This window comes from Choloepus didactylus, chromosome 11, assembly GCF_015220235.1.
Source record: "Choloepus didactylus isolate mChoDid1 chromosome 11, mChoDid1.pri, whole genome shotgun sequence".
Lineage (NCBI taxonomy): Eukaryota > Metazoa > Chordata > Mammalia > Pilosa > Megalonychidae > Choloepus > Choloepus didactylus.
In genome coordinates this window covers 11,164,654-11,183,616 of record NC_051317.1, presented here as the reverse complement: position 1 = coordinate 11,183,616, position 18,963 = coordinate 11,164,654, and the positions used below count along the sequence as shown (strand labels likewise).

The following is an 18,963-nucleotide window of genomic DNA, read 5'->3' as shown; positions in this document are numbered from 1 at the left end:
TTGCTGATGATTTTTCAGGACTTTCCAAATATAGGATCATATCATCTGCAAATAAAGTTGCACTTATTCTTTTCCAATTTGAATGTCTTTTACTTATATTTCTTGCCTAATTGCCCTGGCTAGAAGTCCCAGTACAGTGTTGCAAAACAGTGGTGACAGTGGGCATACTTTCTCTTGTTCCAGATCTTAGAAGGAAAGCTTTCAGTCTTTCACCACTGAGTATGATGTAGTGGTGGATTTTTCGTATATGCCCTTAATCATGTTGAGGGAGTTTCCTTTTATTTCTATCTTTCAAAGTGCTTTTGTCAAGAAAGGATGCTGGGTTTTGTCAAATGCCTTTTCTGCATCAATTGATATGATGACGTGGTTTTTACCTCCTGATTTGTTAATGTGGATTAATTGACTTTCTTGTGTTGAACCATCCTTGCATACCTGGAATAAAACCCACTTCATGATGGTGTATAATTCTTTTAATGTGTTGCTGGATTCAACAGGCAAGTATTTTTGTTGAAGAATTCTGCATCTATATTCATTAGAGAGACTGGTCCATAATTTTAATTTCCCGTAGTATTTTTGCCTGGCTTGGTATTAGGGTGATGTTGGCTTCATAGAATGTTAGATAGTATTCCCTCCTCCTCAATTTTCTGGAAGAGTTTGAGCAGGATTGGTATCAATTCTTCTTGGAATAATTGATAGAATTCACCTGTGAAGCCATCTGGTCCTGGGCTTTTTAGTTGGTAGGTTTTTGATGACTAATTCAATCTCTTTACATGTGTTTTGTCTTTTGAGGTCCTCTATTTCTTCTATAGTCAATGTATGTTGTTCATGTTTTCTAGGAAATTGTTGATTTCATCAAAATTGCCTAATTTGTTGGCATACAGTTGTTCACAGTATCCTCTTATGATTTTTTAAAAATTTATCTGGGGTCAGTAGTAATGTCTCCCCTCTCATTTCTGATTTTACTTTTATCATCTCTCTTTGTTCTTTGTCAGTCTAGCTAAGGGATTTTCAATGTTATTGACCTCAAAGAACCAATTTTTGGTTTTGTTGATTCTAATTTTTTTTGTACTCAATTTCATTTATTTCTGCTCTAATCTTTGTTATTTCTTTCTTTCTGCTTGTTTTGGGGTTAGTCTGCTGTTCTTTCTTCCTAGGTTCCTCATGTGTGCAGATAGGTCTTTGATTTTCAGTTTTTCTTCCTTTTTAATGTAAGTAGTTAGGGCTATACATTTTCCTCTCAGTACTGCATTCACTATAACTATAAGTTTTGATATGCCATGCTTTCATTTTCATTCATCTTCCCACAAAGGGGAAGCAGAGCATTTCCAAAAAGCCCTGTTGAGAGAGTCAGGAAAGACTCCAAAAAGCCTTTTTTTTCCAGCTCCCCAGGGGTGCACTTATCTGGCTTGCCCAACAGATGGTGCTCTTTGGCAACCTATTTCCCACAGCTTTAAGATGGCCTGGTATGTTTAGCCCTCTGATGGTTCTGCCTCCAAAGTCGGTCAAAACAATGGCACAGCCAGCACCTGTCTGAGAGGGGCTAAAGTGGTGTGACCCAATTGTTGAAATATGCCAGTCAATAGCTGGATCTGTACTGGGCTGTGTTTCACTCTGGTCTTGGGGAGGAATACTTCTACAGCCCTCCCAGTCCACAGCAGCTGCCGGGCAGGGGCTGGGTGGACCTGAAACTGCCAGCCTTGAGGGTGGGGGATGGGCACCAGAAGCCACAGATACGTAAGTTACTCATGGTTTTTCAACACAGTTCCTCAGTCTCTTCATCCTGCTCTTCCCTGGAGGCTGGTCTCCAGAGCCCCAGAACAGTTGTTTCAGACAGTTTCTGCCTGCCCATTGGCTAGTTTTGGAAGAGGAGTGAGCCCTGTAATTCTCTATTCCACCATCTTCCCAGAAGTCCTCCTTCCCTTAATTTAGTTTTTAATCCTAGATATAATTTTAGTGTGTATACTTCTGAAATGAACACTACATGCCTCAAGATGTCCAATTGGATATGCTGGCCAACAAATAAGGAGAATTCTTTTGAAAGGTACTGCATTTTCTGCTTTGACCTTTCCTGCTATGCCAATGCTTACATAACTGTAAGACTATTGTGATAATGCAGCAAAAAGACTTCCAGAGCAAATTCCAAAAATCAACTGAAACATTGTTGAATAAAAATTGCAAAGCTGAATCTGAGCAATGATTAAAACTGGAATTTTGTTGTGCTACAACTTCTCAGGAGCAAGAAGCACTAGTAAAAGGAATTATAGGTAATTCTAACAATAATTTAATTCACTTCTTAGTAACCTCCATGAGTCAGAGGGTCCCTGAGGGAGGCCTGGATTTAGCTGGAATTGTTAAGAAAACAGAAATGTCCCTGCCTTCATGAAGCATAGAGTCTAATGGGTATAGGATTATTTCTCCAGCAAAGCAAAACTCTGAGAGGTAGGAGTAAAAAATATTCTCTTGATTCTAATTCTTATAATAAGCAAAATATTAATCTTCACAAAATCATTCATACATTATTAGGTCATATAACTTCACAATTTGCTGCAAAGCAAATCTGAACATGTTACAGCTGTTCTCTTAATCAAACGATCGATGATAGTCGAAAAAGAAAATCTCTGATTAACTGCAGAATCACAAACAATTTTCTATAATTCTTCCAATTTTAAAACTAGAGGTGTTTTCCTTTTTATATTTTCCATAGCTGTAATTTACAAAAATGTATTTTACTATTTATAAATCATATCTTCAAGACAATTCTTATTTAACTTGAACCATCTTTCATTTAAATAAAGTCTTATCAGATAAGTAAGCAAGATAGCCAAGTAATAATATGCAAGTTAATATATTACGTCTCTCATCCCTATATTTCATGACATCCTTACTGCTCCAAAATATGTGTAGCAAATTTTTTCTGTAATGACTAGACAATAAGTAACTAAACTTTGCATGTCATATGGTCTCTGGTGTAACTATTTACTTTGCTTTTATGGTGCAAAAGCAGTCATAGGCAATACATAATATAACAAACATGGGTTTGTTCCAAAAACTGATAAAAACAAGGCCAGATTTGACTGGCCTCTGACCTAAATATCAATATTCTTATGGCCAATACTAGACAATTTAAGATGAGCACAATTGTTAAAATCATGCCTCACTAAAATCCAGTTTTAAAAATAAAAACTCTTACTAAGGGAAAGACCCCATTATGAATCAAATGCCTTTTCAATTGTGGATTAGAAATTATTCTAATTAGAATAGTATTATATTTCTATATTTTTATAGAATATAAAATAAACCCTTGGTGGTAATTCTTGTTGTTTCTATGGAGGCAAGCAAATGATCCTATGTAGTAAAAGTTTGAAATTTAAAGAAAACAATCACTTTTTTAATGCTTAGATTGGTTGAGAATATAATGAACTGCAAAAACTTGTATAATATTTTTACATATATATTTCAAGTAAGTTAGTGCCACCCAAGGAACCTCATGCATGCCTTGAAATGGAAATGGTACTCTGAACTGTAAAGTTTAAAGACACTTATTGTCAGATGGTTATAAAGCATTTGCTTTATTGGCCAAGAACGAAAAAAAAAATCCTTGGATATAAAAATACCCATTCATAATAACCATAAATCTGTAATGTACCTATGAATAAATTTAACAAGAATTATGTAAGTCTTATGGGAATACATTTTTAACAGGAAATGTGCAAGACTTACATGGAGTAAACTATAAAATTTTACTGAAGGAAATAAAAAATGTAGAAATGGGGATACATATCATATTCTTCAATGGAAAGAACCAATCTTTTTGAGAAGTAAAATCTCTTAAAATTCCTTCAATAAATTTAAGTGCAATTTCAACAAAAATACTATTAGCATTTTTTTCCTGGAACTTGGAAAAATGTAAAGATCATCTAGAAGCACAATTATTTCATAATGTCCAATAATAATTAATTAGAAACAAAATAAATGGAGATTTGTCCTAATATTTAAATATATGATAAAGCTAAAATAATTAAAACCATGTATATTGGTAAAAAATTGAGAAAAAATATTAATGAAGCAAATTATAAAGTAAAAACAGAAATCTGAGAACACATGGGATTTCTTATATGATAAAAATAACATTTAAAATCAACAGAGAAAAGACAATTATTTCATTAAGTGTTATTATGACAGCCATCCCCATCTGTCTACACACACACACACACACACACACACACACACACACACACACACACACATTCCTGCTCCAGAACTTACCCCAAACAATTTCTAATGTATCCAATATTTAGGTGAGAAATACTGTAAAATATTGTACTTGGAAAGAACATTTGAAATTCTATTTTGAAAATGTTGGCGTGGATGACACTTGCGCTTATTTGCGGTTAATTTGTGGACAAAAACCCACAGACAGGTGCAAAAAAACAAATCCTCTCTTGCAACCCAGAACTCATTGTTCAGTACAAGTTTTGATACAGTTAAGAAGGAACATACATGATGCCTAGGACAGCTTAAGGTTTGGGGGTATTGATAACCATAAAGGTTAGCTCCAGGACTGTAAAATAATTAAAAAGCAATTAATAATTAAATAATTAAATGGTTATATTAATTTTCCATTCTAACTAACATAAAAGTTTAAAATGGACTTGTTTTTCAAAAAAACTATGGGGTGGAAAAGACCTTTCAAAGTCTGAAAATCAAGACCAAAAACCATGACATAAAAGATTATAAAAAGCTTCTGAGCACTAAAAGATATTATATATTTACACAATAAAATTTGTCTGCAATATATAGCAAAGGGCGAATAGATTCCATATAAGAAACTCCAACAAATCAGTAAGAAAAAATGAAAGCTCCAAAAGGGAAAAAAGATCAGCAAATGGCATAAAAAGATAATCCAAAGAAAAGAAATCCAAATGGCCCATAAACATAACAAAGTATTTGGGATAGAAAACTTGCAAAACATTAATTAATTAATGCAGGAAATAATCAAATTTAAGAGATTAGCAAAGTGGAAAGAATGCATGTACTGAAGGAAATACCCAGGACTGCTCTGTGCAAGTGTGAACAGTACTACTGTTCTTGTGAGAAAAATTAGCACCTTTTTTTTTTAAGGAAGCATAGCTTAATAAGTTTCAATATATAAAATAAACATGCTCTGATTCCAGTAATCTCATTCCTAGGAATTTACCAGGGGATACAATTTTACAAATGCATGGAAATATGAATATATAGGAATATTTAATAAAGTTTAGTTCATAATAGTAAAAAGTCTTCAATAATCATAATAGATTATTTATATATATGTAATCCAACAGAGGACTGATTTAATAAATATGGTACAACCATGCAATGTAATCCTATGCAACCACCAGTTGCAGAAAAATTTTAGATGTCATTGAAAGATGTTTGCAAAATGTTAAGCACAAAGATCAGATTATACAACAAGATGTATGACATGACCCTATTCTTTTTAATGTGCATGTTTCTGCAATCTAAAGGAGTCTAGAAGTTTAATGATCATTTTGTTGACAATAGTTATTTCTTGGTGAAGAGATTAATAAATATTCACTTTTAATTACAGTTTATTTTATTTGCTGTTTTTTAATAATGGACAGAAATAAGCAATAAAAAATTCTACAATGTTAAGGAAATGTGATGAAGGACAAATTTATCTGCCTTACAAAACAAACATGACGGCTAGAAGTTACCTTATATCTTTCATTTAATTTCCTTAATCCCTAAATTCTCCACATTTCCAAATATAGAAATGGCAGTCCAGAATTTAAGAAATTTATACATGTTTTTAAATCTCATCAGTAACAAATCCAGGACTAAAAGTGATGATTTCTACTTACCAGTCCTCTGCTTTTTATATAAATACTGACCTTTTCATAATAATTTTAGAAAAAATCTACTAAAAATATCATGGCATATTTTAGTTCAAGGATTGATTCCAAAAGAAATAGAAAACTTAGTAATTATTTTAAAATAATAAGTATATAACAATAAAATATATAAATTTATGGATTAATTTTATTTTTATTAGCAACTCACTTGCACATTTAATTATTTTTAAAACAACAAAAGAAGTTAGAAATATTTTGTTGTTTTCAAAAGAAGTTAAATAACACAGTCTAAAGATATGTGCACCAAATAGTCCCCATATTTTTTCCCAACCTTGAAAAACAAAAAATGAATTTAAACTGAAGTTTTTTGGATTGATTTTGAAATACATTATAATTATTATTCCACACTAATGTTAATAATCAGTCTACTGAGTATTGAGACAGATAGAACCTTACAAAAATGGCAAGAAATGTATAAAGGGCAAATATTTTCTTAGTTCTAAAAGTCTCTAATAAAAATATAATCAAAATCCAAGTTTGCAACTTATTCTCAGGATTAACACATACTATTTTGAGGACAGATTTTTGTTTTGAGCAAGAATTGAGTTCATTCCCCAGTGACATAAGATGATTAAGAACAATTACAAAAATACTAAACCAAAATCTTCCAAATAGTAATAATACTAGTTAATTTAGAAAATCGACTTTGCATATTATAAATTTTAATCTTTATGTTCTATTGATTTGTTTTTTTAGGGGTTTCCCAAAAGTAAGTCTGGGAAAATAGAATGTAGACTTGCAATGAGCATCCTAGGAACTTGTGATGGAAACGGGTTGACTCCATTTTTTCAACTTGCCCTTCCTTTAATTTCAGAAGTACACAAAGTAAAAGGTCTTGGGGGTGAATTGGGCTCAAATCCCAGTTTCAGCACTTTCTATTTGTAACCAGATAAAAGACCGTATTTCTTGGTTCTAATAGGTTCCAAAATCCTATAAATCTTCTAAATTTAAGAAGTTTAGCTTTCTATAAAATGTGAATATGCTTCTTATTTTGCAGAGTTTTTGAAAATTAAATGTTAAATTATGTAAAAATTATACTTCATTACATGGAAGGTAAATAAATGATAGCTGTATGTAGTACTATTAGTTATAACCAAATATATCCCAGTTATGTCAGTGTTATAATGAAATTTTTCAAAGCCTCTTTCCCTTGATGTTTTTTGTTAAAATCTATTTGTTTATAAACTATCAAATGCTTAAAAGTACAGAGAGGATTCATGTCTTTGATATTCTCAATTCCATATCAAGTAAACACAAAAGGGTAGGTCCCTGATTATGTATACATTCTACATGGAAAATACTTTATGTAATAATTGATACTAAACAAAACCCAGCTACTATGTAAAAGTCTTTCTACTATTTTGCAACCTGAAGACACTGTATACACTTCTCAAGGACAGGAAACACACATCTGTTCCTTTATCAATCTCTCTCTTCATCACCTTATCTCAGTCTCTGTCTAACTTTCAAGTCCAATAGCCTAACCGGTGTTTGCTTTAACCAGATTTTGTTCTTACCATGGTTGAATTATGTACATGCATGCACACACACACACACACAGACACACACACACACAAACAAGAAGGGAAACCTAGTGCCTCTGAAACCATTTTCAAAAATAATAGCATTAGTAATTAAGAAGAATTTTGCACAAATCTTGAAATTTTTATACCAGAACAAGTATATAACATTTGCTATTTTGACTAAAGCAGCCTAAGTAAAGACAGTTCCTTTAAACAACAAATTTCCACCTAACTGTTCTATCTGTGATGAAGATCAGAAATGGCATGAAGAAAACAAGATAAAGCTATTTAAATATGAGGTTCTTAATACTGGCCCATTAAAGAGAAAGGAAGAGATTTCTTGTCCCTTACAAAATATATTACCAAGATATTAGAATAATAGTTGATCTTCTCAATTAACCAGATAATGATATATTTGCCAGAAGGTGTTACTTTGTAGTGTTAAAGAGCACTATGGCAAAATGATTTTATTTGAATTTCTTATAGAAAACAAAGTAGCATTCAAGACCTGTAATCGAAAATAATGCATGCAAAAACTCTTAAGGAAATAAAGAAACTGTTTTTCTTGTGGTCTATAATTCCACAGATCTTTCATCTGTAAATTTGGCAAGTACTTAAAATATTATGACTTTTAAAATTGCAAAGGCATCATTCTCTAGCAAATTCTGTTAGAAAAAAAATGGTTTGCTAGGCAGACATAGTAATGTGATTCAAGTAAACACTTATGAGCACTGTTCTAACACATAAGCTAGAGGCAAATTTACATAGCCCCACAGATAGCTCCATCAGTGTAGAAGAGAGTGCCGGCTTAACACTGCTTGAAGCAGGGATGATTTAACACAGAGAACGCTTTGTGAGATCTTCAGTCTATTAACTCAAATATTCATTTGGCAACAGAAACAGAAGAGGGATTTACAAAATGAGTCTTAAAGTTTCTTGGTCTGTAGTTTAATGAAAACAAAGAGGAAAAGGACTGAAGTTTCATTTTTTGGAGCATGGTGGCTTCAACTACTTTACTTTCTTTGTTCAATGATAAATACACAAAATGGCAATTAGATTTCACAACCTAATAATTTGCATCTACTCACCTGTGTTTAAAACTCTTTAACATCTCTGCTTCTTAATTTATTATATCCATTTAAATGGCCCCCAAATCATTTCATTCAAGATTAATGTTTGGAATATTTCTTGAAAAGCTGCAATTGAGAAAGTCAACACCCTCACAAAAACTGACAATTTTTAAAGATATATTTGCATATTTGATTAAAAACCAGCTGTTCAAGTATATATCTTTTGTAAATCCAATTAACATGCAGTGCTAAGAAGTAAGTAGATTTAAGAATTATTTAAAAGAAACACTCCTAATTTAAAACCCCTTAGCAGGTAAGTGGGGAGTAGGTGCCAAGTTACAGAGCAAGGAAGATGAGATTTGGTAATAAGAATGCCAACACAATGTTAACAAAAGGAGCACCAGCAAGAACCAATAGACTGAACACATTCTCCATATTTTTTTTCAGACAAATAGTGGCAAGATAACATAAACTCATTTCCCTCCATGTGTGTGTGTGTGTGTGTGTGTGTGTGTGTGTGTTTGTGTCTGTATATGTGTGTGTATATATATATATATATATATATATATATATATATATATATATATATTTCAAATAAAATGCATTACTGGAAGCAATATAGAAATCACATGCTTGAAGTCTCCAAAAGTTGTAACCATCTTTTTTCTTATTCCTTTTTTATCTTTAAAGCATTTTTAAGGCATCCAAAATATAAAGCTGATTTTGTAAAACACTGAGTGCTACCAGGAAAGAAACAGAGTAAAGAGTGATCATGTTAACATGAGCAAACTAATATATAAAACATAAAACAAAAGATTTCCATTTATAGGTCATTAAATCCAATTGTCTTATTTGCATGCTATTTGCATAGCATTTCTAATGGTGAAAATAAATAATATATGCCTTTATTTTCCAATAGTGTATCAACTAGAATTATGGCTAATAATCTATAAAACATTTTTAATAGAATTGTTTTTGAAAAAAAAAGAAAATCTAAATATGCTCATATATTGGTATTTAAGAACACTGAGAAAAGGTATGGAGAAAACACACACCAGTCTACTTTGGTGGTAGTGGTGGTATGATATGGAAATAGATAAGATATTTTTTAAAGTACAAAAATGTAAAAATACTCATGACATGTTAAGTGAAAATAAAGACCATATAATTCTATCTAAAAATAACTGCAATGTGTAAAAAATGAATAGGCAAATAGACAGGAACTAAAGGCAATACACGCAAATTAAAACAGGATTTTAATGAAGTGTTAGGATGTAGATATTTTTTGCCTTTGTTACTTGTTGGTATTCTAAATTTGTTTTTATCAAAATGTAACACCAATATAAATGAAAATGGTGATTAAGCACAAAAGAACATTACTCAATGAGATAATCTCATTTTTTCAAAATGCTTGGAGACAAAAGCACAACAGCGGTCTTTACACCAGCAGTCCTCAGCTGGGGACAATTTTAGCCCCAGGGTACATCTGGCAATGTCTGGAGACATTTTTGGTTGTCACAAATGTGGGGGTGCTATGGGCATCTAGCAGATAAAGGTTGGAGATGCTGCTCAACATCCTACAATGCACAGAACAGCCCTCCATAACTATGAATTATCTGGCCTCAAATAGCAACATTTCCAAAGGTGGGAAACCTTGCTATATAGGGATCACAAGACAAGTGAGTTCCTCCCCCTAAAATTAACTTCCCTCCCAAAAAAGTTAAGAAAAATACATTCTCTGATTTACATTCTGGTGGGAATTCCTGTGACAATTTAATCATTCTGGAGGACAGGGAATGCTAAAGTACACATGAAGCACCTCTAAAATATAAATCTTGGGGTCTTTTCCCCTTGTCTGCTTTCTTTTGCAGATCTTTCTTTCATGTCACACATCATTCAGGGTAGCAACAAAGCAACAAAAGGGAGTTGCTATAAGAACTAACTGAGAAATAGATTTAAAAGTGGGTGCTATCTAGTGGCATTAGTTATTTAAAAATAGATGAACAAATCTTCTTGAGATGCCGTTTTTATATGAACCTCATTTATATTACATGGGATGGGGAGGAAGGATCTGAGAAGACAAGGAAAAAAAATCAACCACTTTTAACAGAATTATTTGCAAGAGCAATTTATCGGAAAGTACAAAGAATTCATTCTCAATTGAAAAAAAATCAATTGAAATTAAGGTCATGATAATAAAAGAGCAAAAAATTAAAAAGTTGTGGTCTTGCTGCACAGTGCCCACTGACAGCCTAAAATCACAAGACAGATTCATAGTTCTTAAACATGTACAAGCTACCATTTCATTACAATTATTTATCATAAATCACTGAATTTAATGGTTATCTGACAGATTTTGGAGAAGTATTAGACAAGTTAGCAACCATTCACATTGAAGGAAATTACGACACGAACAACATCCTCAACTTCTCAAGATCTTATATATAGCATCCTTCCTTGCTTGTTTAAATTGTGGTCAATAGATGTAATATAAATTATAAGTTTCTCAAGGTCATAGACCACATCATATTTAATACACACTGAATACGCACATATCTGAAAAAATCATTTTAATGATACTAAGATTTTTTTCAAGGTGGAGAGAGTGAGGAGTAACAGTGACATTTCATGAAAGAATAATTCATCAGATCCATCCATCTTTACCAAAAAACAAAACAAACAAACAAAAAAAGCCCAAAGTTCAAAAACCACCACCACAAACAAAGCAGAGTACTCAAGGAATAGAATGATAACAAATAGAGGCTATGCAACATTTAAATGTGCAGCACAAGCAGATGGTTAAGACTGAAGAATGTGAAGTCAGTCATTTGCTAGCTGTTTGACTTGGACAACTCACTAATCCTTTCCTGGTGTCAGGTTCTCTGTTTGCAAATTTGTTGGTAATAACTATCTCATGTTCATAGGAGGATTGAATGAGATAATGTTAATTTACCAAAACAGGCACAAGCTAAGGATTCACTAAATACTGGTTATTATTTTATATTAGCATTATGATGATGGAGAATATTGAGCACTACACAGTGGGGAAAGAGGAGGAGGAGGGGAAAGAGGAAAAGTATGTGGAGAAGGAAGAGGGGAAGACATAGCAGTTTGCTAAAATCAGGTAAAGTTGCTTCCAAATATCATTTGTTTCGAGTTATGCTTTTCTGTGTGCACCTGGTGTTCACAACACCTTTGACATGTTTTATGCTTCCTAGATATTATCCTTCTTTGTATCCCGAGTCATCTCACTTTCCCATTCTCTACAGCAGCCAATGTTAACCTTCTCTCAGTTCAACAGAAAGTATCTCCTACATCACAGAGAACAAGGAGGTCTTCAGACAGGAAAGTCTTTAGCTTCCTGTCCTGCTAACCCTACCCACCTTTTCCATCTTCAATCAGTACTCCCCTCTAAAGGATACTTTGCCTCTGAATTATGTATGACTCCTTTTAGCAATTTTCCTCTCCCCACATCCCTTCCCATCCAAACTTTTCAAAAGTATAGTCTTCAACCAAAGAGTCTCCTCTTGCTACATTTTACCAATGAGCTCCTGTTTCTAAATTCAGAAGATAAGACTCAGAACTTATTTTAGTTGATCTTGAAATTTGACACAGTTGATCATTTCCTTCTTTTTATAACTCGCTGTGCCTAGGCTTCTAAGACACTATTATCTCCAGGTTCTCCGACTCACTTTTTAGTTGCTACTTACTAAGCTCTATGTGGACTCCTTTTCAGTTTTCCATGACTTAAATTACAGTGCTCACCAGCTTTCCATCTTTAGCAGTCTTCTCACTTTCCCTTTTTAATTTTGTCCATTCATACAGTTAAAAGTATGAATATGCTGAAAATGTCCAAGTGCCTCCCTCTAGTCATGACTTTTCCAATCATCTACTGGTAATCTCCTTTCAGAGATTCCATGTGTATAGAAAAATCAACATTTCTAAGAATTAACTCAGTCTGTCCACATGCCTCATCACCCCTGCTTGCCTTCCTGTGCTCCCCCAAAAATAAATAAATGACACCATCCCCAAGTTGGGTGAATCCATCTTATAAATGTCTCAATTTTACCTCTTCTTCTATATATCTCTGTCTTAGTTCATCAATCCTTGCCTGGATTTTTGCAGTGTGATTTCATCTCATTTCCCAAACTCAGGCCCTCCTTCACTTCAATGCATCCTCCACAATTCAGAACCATCTTCCTGAAATGTGAGTGTGTTCACGCTATCCTATAGATATCCTTTAATGTGTCACTACAGCTTTAGAACAAAATTTCAACTCTTCTGCGTGAAACAAAATGATTTTCATAATTCAGTCACTGCCTATGACTTTAATACCAACTCTTATCACCAACCCACTCCCACTCCCAACTCCAGCCATCAAGCTACTTAAAAATCCCTAACACCATTTGTTTCTCTTGGGTGTTACCCTCATATATGACATTCTTTCTGTTTGTACCCCAGACCTGCCAACCTCTTCTTCACCTGGCTAATTACTATGTAAGGCATCAGTATTCTATATGCCCTCTATGGCCATGCATTTCCTTTTTCAAAGCACTGATAATCCTCTACTGTGATTCTTTCAACATTTATTGGTTTAAATGATGAATATCTTGAAGTTAAAGGCTAAGATTTCTATGCTTTATTTCTCCACACATGTAGTACAGTATCCAGTGAATTACAATAAACGACTGCTATGAAAATATGTTCTTCACCTAATATTTGCAGCATTCACCATGAGTCAAACATCCAACCAACCATCATATACGGGGTAAAACCATGTGGGGAAAGATAATGCAACCTTGATTATATATAATTACAAACACAATAGAGAAAGACTCTTTGTGTGTGTGTGTGTGCACACATGTGTGATGGAGAAAGACAGGGTATGTCTGTGTATGTGGATGTGTGTGTGTCTGTGGGTGTAATGTTTGTGACATATAGGGCAACTTGAAAGAAATACCAAATGAGTGTGAAATCAACAAGTTACAAAGGAACTCATGGGAGGTGGAGAGCACTAAGCACGCATTAAACTGATCAGAAAAAACTTATGGGAAATGATCAGCATAAATAAGGTAGAAGCCAGAGGTAGACTTTAGGAATAATGAACACCTGGATATTAAGTTTCATGAGGTCAAGAGACAAATTTGCCTTGCTCACGGCTTTATCCCTATGGTCTAACGAATGGTTGGATCATAGTAACTGCTAAATAAGTATTTGTTGAATTGAATTTTATACTTTGCAGCTGGTGATGCAAGAAAACATCTGTTTAAAAAAAGCAGTACTTTTATCCATTCACCATTCCATAAAACGGTAATTTATGTATATGTTTACTAGAACTCTTTCATCAAAAGTGAAATATTGCTTCACATTTTTGGTTGGCAAATGTGTCATTTCAAGATAGAGAAGAATCTGCTTTAAATGAAGAGAGAGTTATTTCAGTTCATAATCCTCAGAGACAATTTGGGATCTTAAAATTCACTTTTCAAGAAAGAATCTTAACAAAAAGATTCCTGCCAATTAACCAAGACATCTAAAAATATTTCATTCCAAAGCCAAGTGTTCTGCTCAAGAGCACGTTGATCAAGATCATGCTCTTCCAAGGACCTTCTGTTGGATCAATAGTCACTGAGTCATGTGGCCCCAGATACCACACCACTTTTCTGAGTAAGAACCCACAATTGCTTGTCATTTAGGAATACTACATCTTCTTCAATTTATGTCAGGTTTCCCAGTTTTCCTAGAACTTCTTCATACACAACAGAAGTACTATAACAAAGAAACCCAGAGACACATATAACATTGAACTGGAAAGGACCTTAGCATTTCACATCACATTTCAACCTAAGAAAACAAAGACCAATTTCTTACTAGTCAGTTACTGGCCTAAGCACTTCTTAGGGCAGCAGCTGAAGGGGATATTGGGTCTCTTAATTTCTAGTCTAGTGGTCAGTCCTCTAAAGACTGTTGTGATCATAGAACATTAAGATTTTTCACCTATGTTGTTGTATTAATTCTGGTAGTCACCTAAGATATGTAGAATGGGATGATAGCTCTCCTTTAACAGGTAAGGAAATAGCCCAGTCTGGCTGTGAACGGCTTCAGATGAGAAAGCAGCAGAAGCAGAACTCCTGTCTAGGTCAAGGTCTTTCCATCATTGTAAGTTACCAGGAGCACCACAATGACCCGGGTCTTTATTTGTTCAATGGAAATGAGTCAATGGCAATTTAAATGGTCTGGTGCTTTCCATTTTGCAAAGGAAGATTTTGCAATAAGAGAAAGTTACAATTACCAGAGGTTGCAGTCCACAAAGGATAATGAGTTAGAAACTTTTGTGTTAATCAATTTTGAGGTTTCTTTTTAATAATCGATCAACTATTCTTTCAGAACTGAGTCTAATCAAAAGATTCTACCCTTTTAGACCTGAATAGAGGGGGCAATATACCACAACATTCTCTTCAAATTGAAGAGCCTTTATATTAAAATAAATAAATAAATAAATAAATAAACAAGGACTACACACACTGCAAACATTTTGTTTGAAGGGTTAATTTCAGTTCATTAAGATTGCTAGCTGAAATAAATGTTAATATTTCAACAAGTCAAAATATGTCTGAACAAGTCCATGTGTGTTAGCATTAAGATAAGAAAGGAATCTGGCATGGAATTTTTAACACTCGGTTCTAATCATTAAAGCTGTAATACTGTCCCATTTACAACCTGGCATTTATATTTGCACTTTCAACATCCCATGATTTTTCAACAACGGTAAATAGCTTTCAGAGATGGCACCTCGCCTTAACTCAATCTATATTTTGACTAGCAGGTCTTGGCACTGTGTCCAGCTCAGCTAATTCTCCAAATTGCTGCATACAGGAAAAAAACTATGAAAGCTTAAGAAGAAACAAAAATGAATATAAACAATTTTAGGAGATAATACATGTTAGTTCTTAGCTAACTTACTGCAGCAGCCTCTAATCAACTCATTTGCATCTCTCTGCATTCTAAATTTTCCCATAAAATCCCCTGGTGTGATGTTCTAAAGAGGGAAAATAAAACTTGGGAGGGAAAAGAGCATAAATAAATTAAAATACAAAAGAAAGGTGTCTGATTTAATCATATGCAGGACACACAGAACCACAGCTGATTTCTATATTACTTTCCTTTTAGCAAAAGAATTTAGCTCCAAGTACCTGGTACTCAGGAGGCACCCACACTAGGACAATTTTAGGGTAAATTTCAAAATGAAAACTGATGAAAATCTTCTGCAATCCCACAAAAGTTAATATCTGTATACCTGAGAAAATAGTTTCCCAAGAAAGAAACATTCTCTACTCCAATAGAGGATTTTCATGTGAGTAAAATCTGTGGTTCTGAATAATTGAATGCTGTCTTTATATCCTATATGTGTTTATATCCTACCCGATAGAAACTTTCCCAATAATTAGAGAACAAGTAGATGCATGTCATCAAAACATTACTGAAATAATTGAATATTGCATTGAATATTCAGTATATGCTTCAAAATCTTGTGGTATCTCAGGGTTATCACTCATCTTTGGACAGTGTATAGGAGCAATCCCGGCTATTTAAGCTTCCTCTTTGTTTGAACTCTGAGAATATGGAGATTTGTGTAATTCTGACAGTATGTTCATACCTAGTACTTTGGCTTTCTTGAGTTAATTAATAAAGTGCCATAGCTTTCAATACTGTTACATGGCTGGCTTGGAAGTGTTTTTCATGAAGGCATATACACTACATCCCTTCTTTAACAGTCCGTCCAATTTCTGGGCAGAATCATGCCATAACAATCTTTAGAAATGTGCTGTGTGCTATCAGTATTGAAAGTTAACAATGGTCTGACATTCCAAGATGGCTTTCTCTAGGGACTTTTCCAAAGGGAAGAACTTCAAAACCACAAAGTAGAAAGGTCAGTGGAAAAATGCCCCAAGAAAGTGGGGGTATCTGGGACATCTGTCGTTTGTCTTATATATCTGCAATCCTCCAATATAGGCAGCAGGGGGCGCTCCTGCATGAAGTAAACCCCCCACAAGTGTTCCTGAGACTTTTCCTCTTAGCACGTGCCCCCACGTCCAAGGAAGTAGCCACTAACGAGCGCTGCTATCAAAAAATTGTACAAGCTTAGGACACGCGGTGAATAACACTGCAGAAGTGACCGGAGGTGGCACATGTGTCTGAGCCTGCCTTTTGAAAACAGGGTAGCCAATTTTTACTTTATTTATTTTGCTGGGTGGGAGGGGTTAGAGGAGGCAGCAGGCAGCGGGGGCGGGGTGATGCCCTTAGCAGTAAAGAAATGATCTCCAACCGCAACAAGTGGATATCGATCTCCCAAGGGAATTTATTTTGTCTCGTTGCTACGGTTTAGTTTGTAGTTTGTATTCTTTCTTAATGAATGTCAACTCAAAAGCCTCCTTTCTTCCGGTGACCCAACTCCAAACCCAGAAAATCACTTCAGCAACAGGGCTTCCAACGGAGTCTTAGGAAATGGAATTTCTACAGGGGGTCTCCTGTGAGTGCCTGCGTTTTGCACGTGAATGCACGAAATGCATTTTATTCACTCTATGCTAAGCCACCAGCCGAACCAGGTTGGAAAAATCCCTAGGGGCTAGAAAAAGCCGAGTCTGTACCCTGGAACACAGTGAGCTCCAGGGCAAAATCCCCCGCTCTGTCCTCCACCTCATAAGCATACTCATGCACACCCCACCCCCACTGGCTGGCTCCCTCCTCCTCCCTGAGTCTTAATGAAGGTCTGCGGAGACAAAGCCACAAACCTCAATACTCACCATATTGACTTCGGAAACCATATCGATGCTGGCGATGTCAATGTTCATTCCCACGGCCACGGGGGGACCTACAAACCAAAATGGCCAGCCACGTGATTTCTCAGAACTTCATTCATTCTTAGCAAGAGTTGTCCCGGGTGGAACGCTCTGCCCAAAGCCCCTCCCCACTGCTCACCCTCAAATCCTTCAATTCCCGGATTCCTTTGTAAAAAAGGTAGTAGGTGCTGTGCTCCTCAAGGAATTGCTTTGTTGGACAGGTACACACGTGTCTCGAAGGGCAAGGGAGAACAGCCCTGCCTACACATGCATGTCTCCAGATGCAAATACACATACCTCGAAGAAGTAGGGGGAATCCTTTTAACCCAAGGGATGTTTTTTCATATTGCACTGAAACCCCCTCCATCCCCATTCTTTCCTACCCCCCTCCTCTGCACACGTTTTAACTCTTTGGGTTTCCTAAGAATATGAAGCAAAATTGTGTCAACAAATCTGCATATCTAGGGCTGCAGCAAGGGGGGTCTCACACCTTCCTAACCACTACCTCCACCCCCCAAGGTGTTGTGAGGCAAGGACTGGGTAATATCCAGACATGAGCCACTTTAAACCACAGCCAGAAGAACTCTTCCAAAGTAGGCGGGCACCGGGGGTTAATGCCATCTCTCAACCAATTGCCTGCACATCTCCTCCTCAGAAATCTTCATGATCGGCTTCTGTAAGCCAGGTTCTCTGGGCACAACATGAACTCAAACTAGTATCTCAAGGAAGCAGACAATGAAGCAAACGCTTTATAACAGAAACCAAAGGATAGCAATCACCAAATTTAAGTACATGGTCAGAGGATGGAATTGAAATATCATCCAAGTGCTGGACAATAACAAACCCGCTGAAGTTTGGATCAGTTTCTCAAAATGGTAACACACATAGAGACACAGTCAGTACACCACATGCACGCACAGTGAGGGAGAGAGAAGAGACCGCGCGCACAGAGCTCAAAAGACAGCTTCGGCTAGGGCTGGACAGTTTCTTATTAGCAAGACAACCGGATTACCTCCAAAATCTGGCCTCAGACGAATGTCATAGCCTTTCAGGAGTCTATCCACCGTCTCTTTAACCAGCGACATATTACTAGGGTCATTGACACTAAAGAAAGAAATGACAATAAACAGGCATCAGTAAGGCAGCGGGCACAGCATCTGAGTCTCACTACAGATCCTTGATCATAGAGGTATGCAGGCAGAGCCCTTCAAAGTGAAAAAGGAAAAAAGAGAAACGCTGGACACACTCACCTCTGCGCACAGACGACAGCGACTATTAAGGGGAATGACCAAATCCCAAAGTAGCCCTTTTTCCGGACTCTCCACATCCCTCTAGTTTTGACGGGATTGAGGGTTTCAATGAAGAGAGGAGATCCAACTTAGTCTGCCCAGTGCAGTAATTCTAATGTGAGGCGCATGCGCACGACGTACCAAAACATCAAAGAGGCAGCGGTGGCTGCCGAGAACCCAGCAGATTTCTTTGGGGGAAAAAAAAAAAAAAGAAAGAAAAGAAAAGAAAAGAAAAAAATTAAAACGGAAAAAGGAAAATAATATATATATATATATATACTATATACATTTGTGAATAATAGAAAATTCACCCTACGGGAGTACCCAGA

General features: G+C 35.4%; 1 protein-coding gene and 1 non-coding gene across 2 annotated transcripts in view; one reads left to right on the top strand and one right to left on the bottom strand.

Annotated features, from left to right (window-relative positions):
* Window positions 1-18,720, bottom strand: part of GABRB2 (gamma-aminobutyric acid type A receptor subunit beta2) — a 232,590-nt gene extending 213,870 nt beyond the window's left edge. Inside the window, exons 1-3 of the mRNA XM_037799426.1 lie at window positions 18,596-18,720; window positions 18,358-18,449; window positions 17,310-17,377 (exon numbers count right to left, since the gene is read on the bottom strand). Coding sequence (XP_037655354.1) covers window positions 17,310-17,377; window positions 18,358-18,449; window positions 18,596-18,672 — 237 coding nt within the window. The 5' untranslated portion in view covers window positions 18,673-18,720. The remainder of the gene's footprint in view (window positions 1-17,309; window positions 17,378-18,357; window positions 18,450-18,595) is intronic.
* Window positions 4,377-4,499, top strand: LOC119506623. The gene has a single exon (XR_005211036.1). It is a non-coding gene; the product is annotated as a small nucleolar RNA SNORA40 (small nucleolar RNA).
* Window positions 18,721-18,963: the final 243 nt, after the last annotated feature.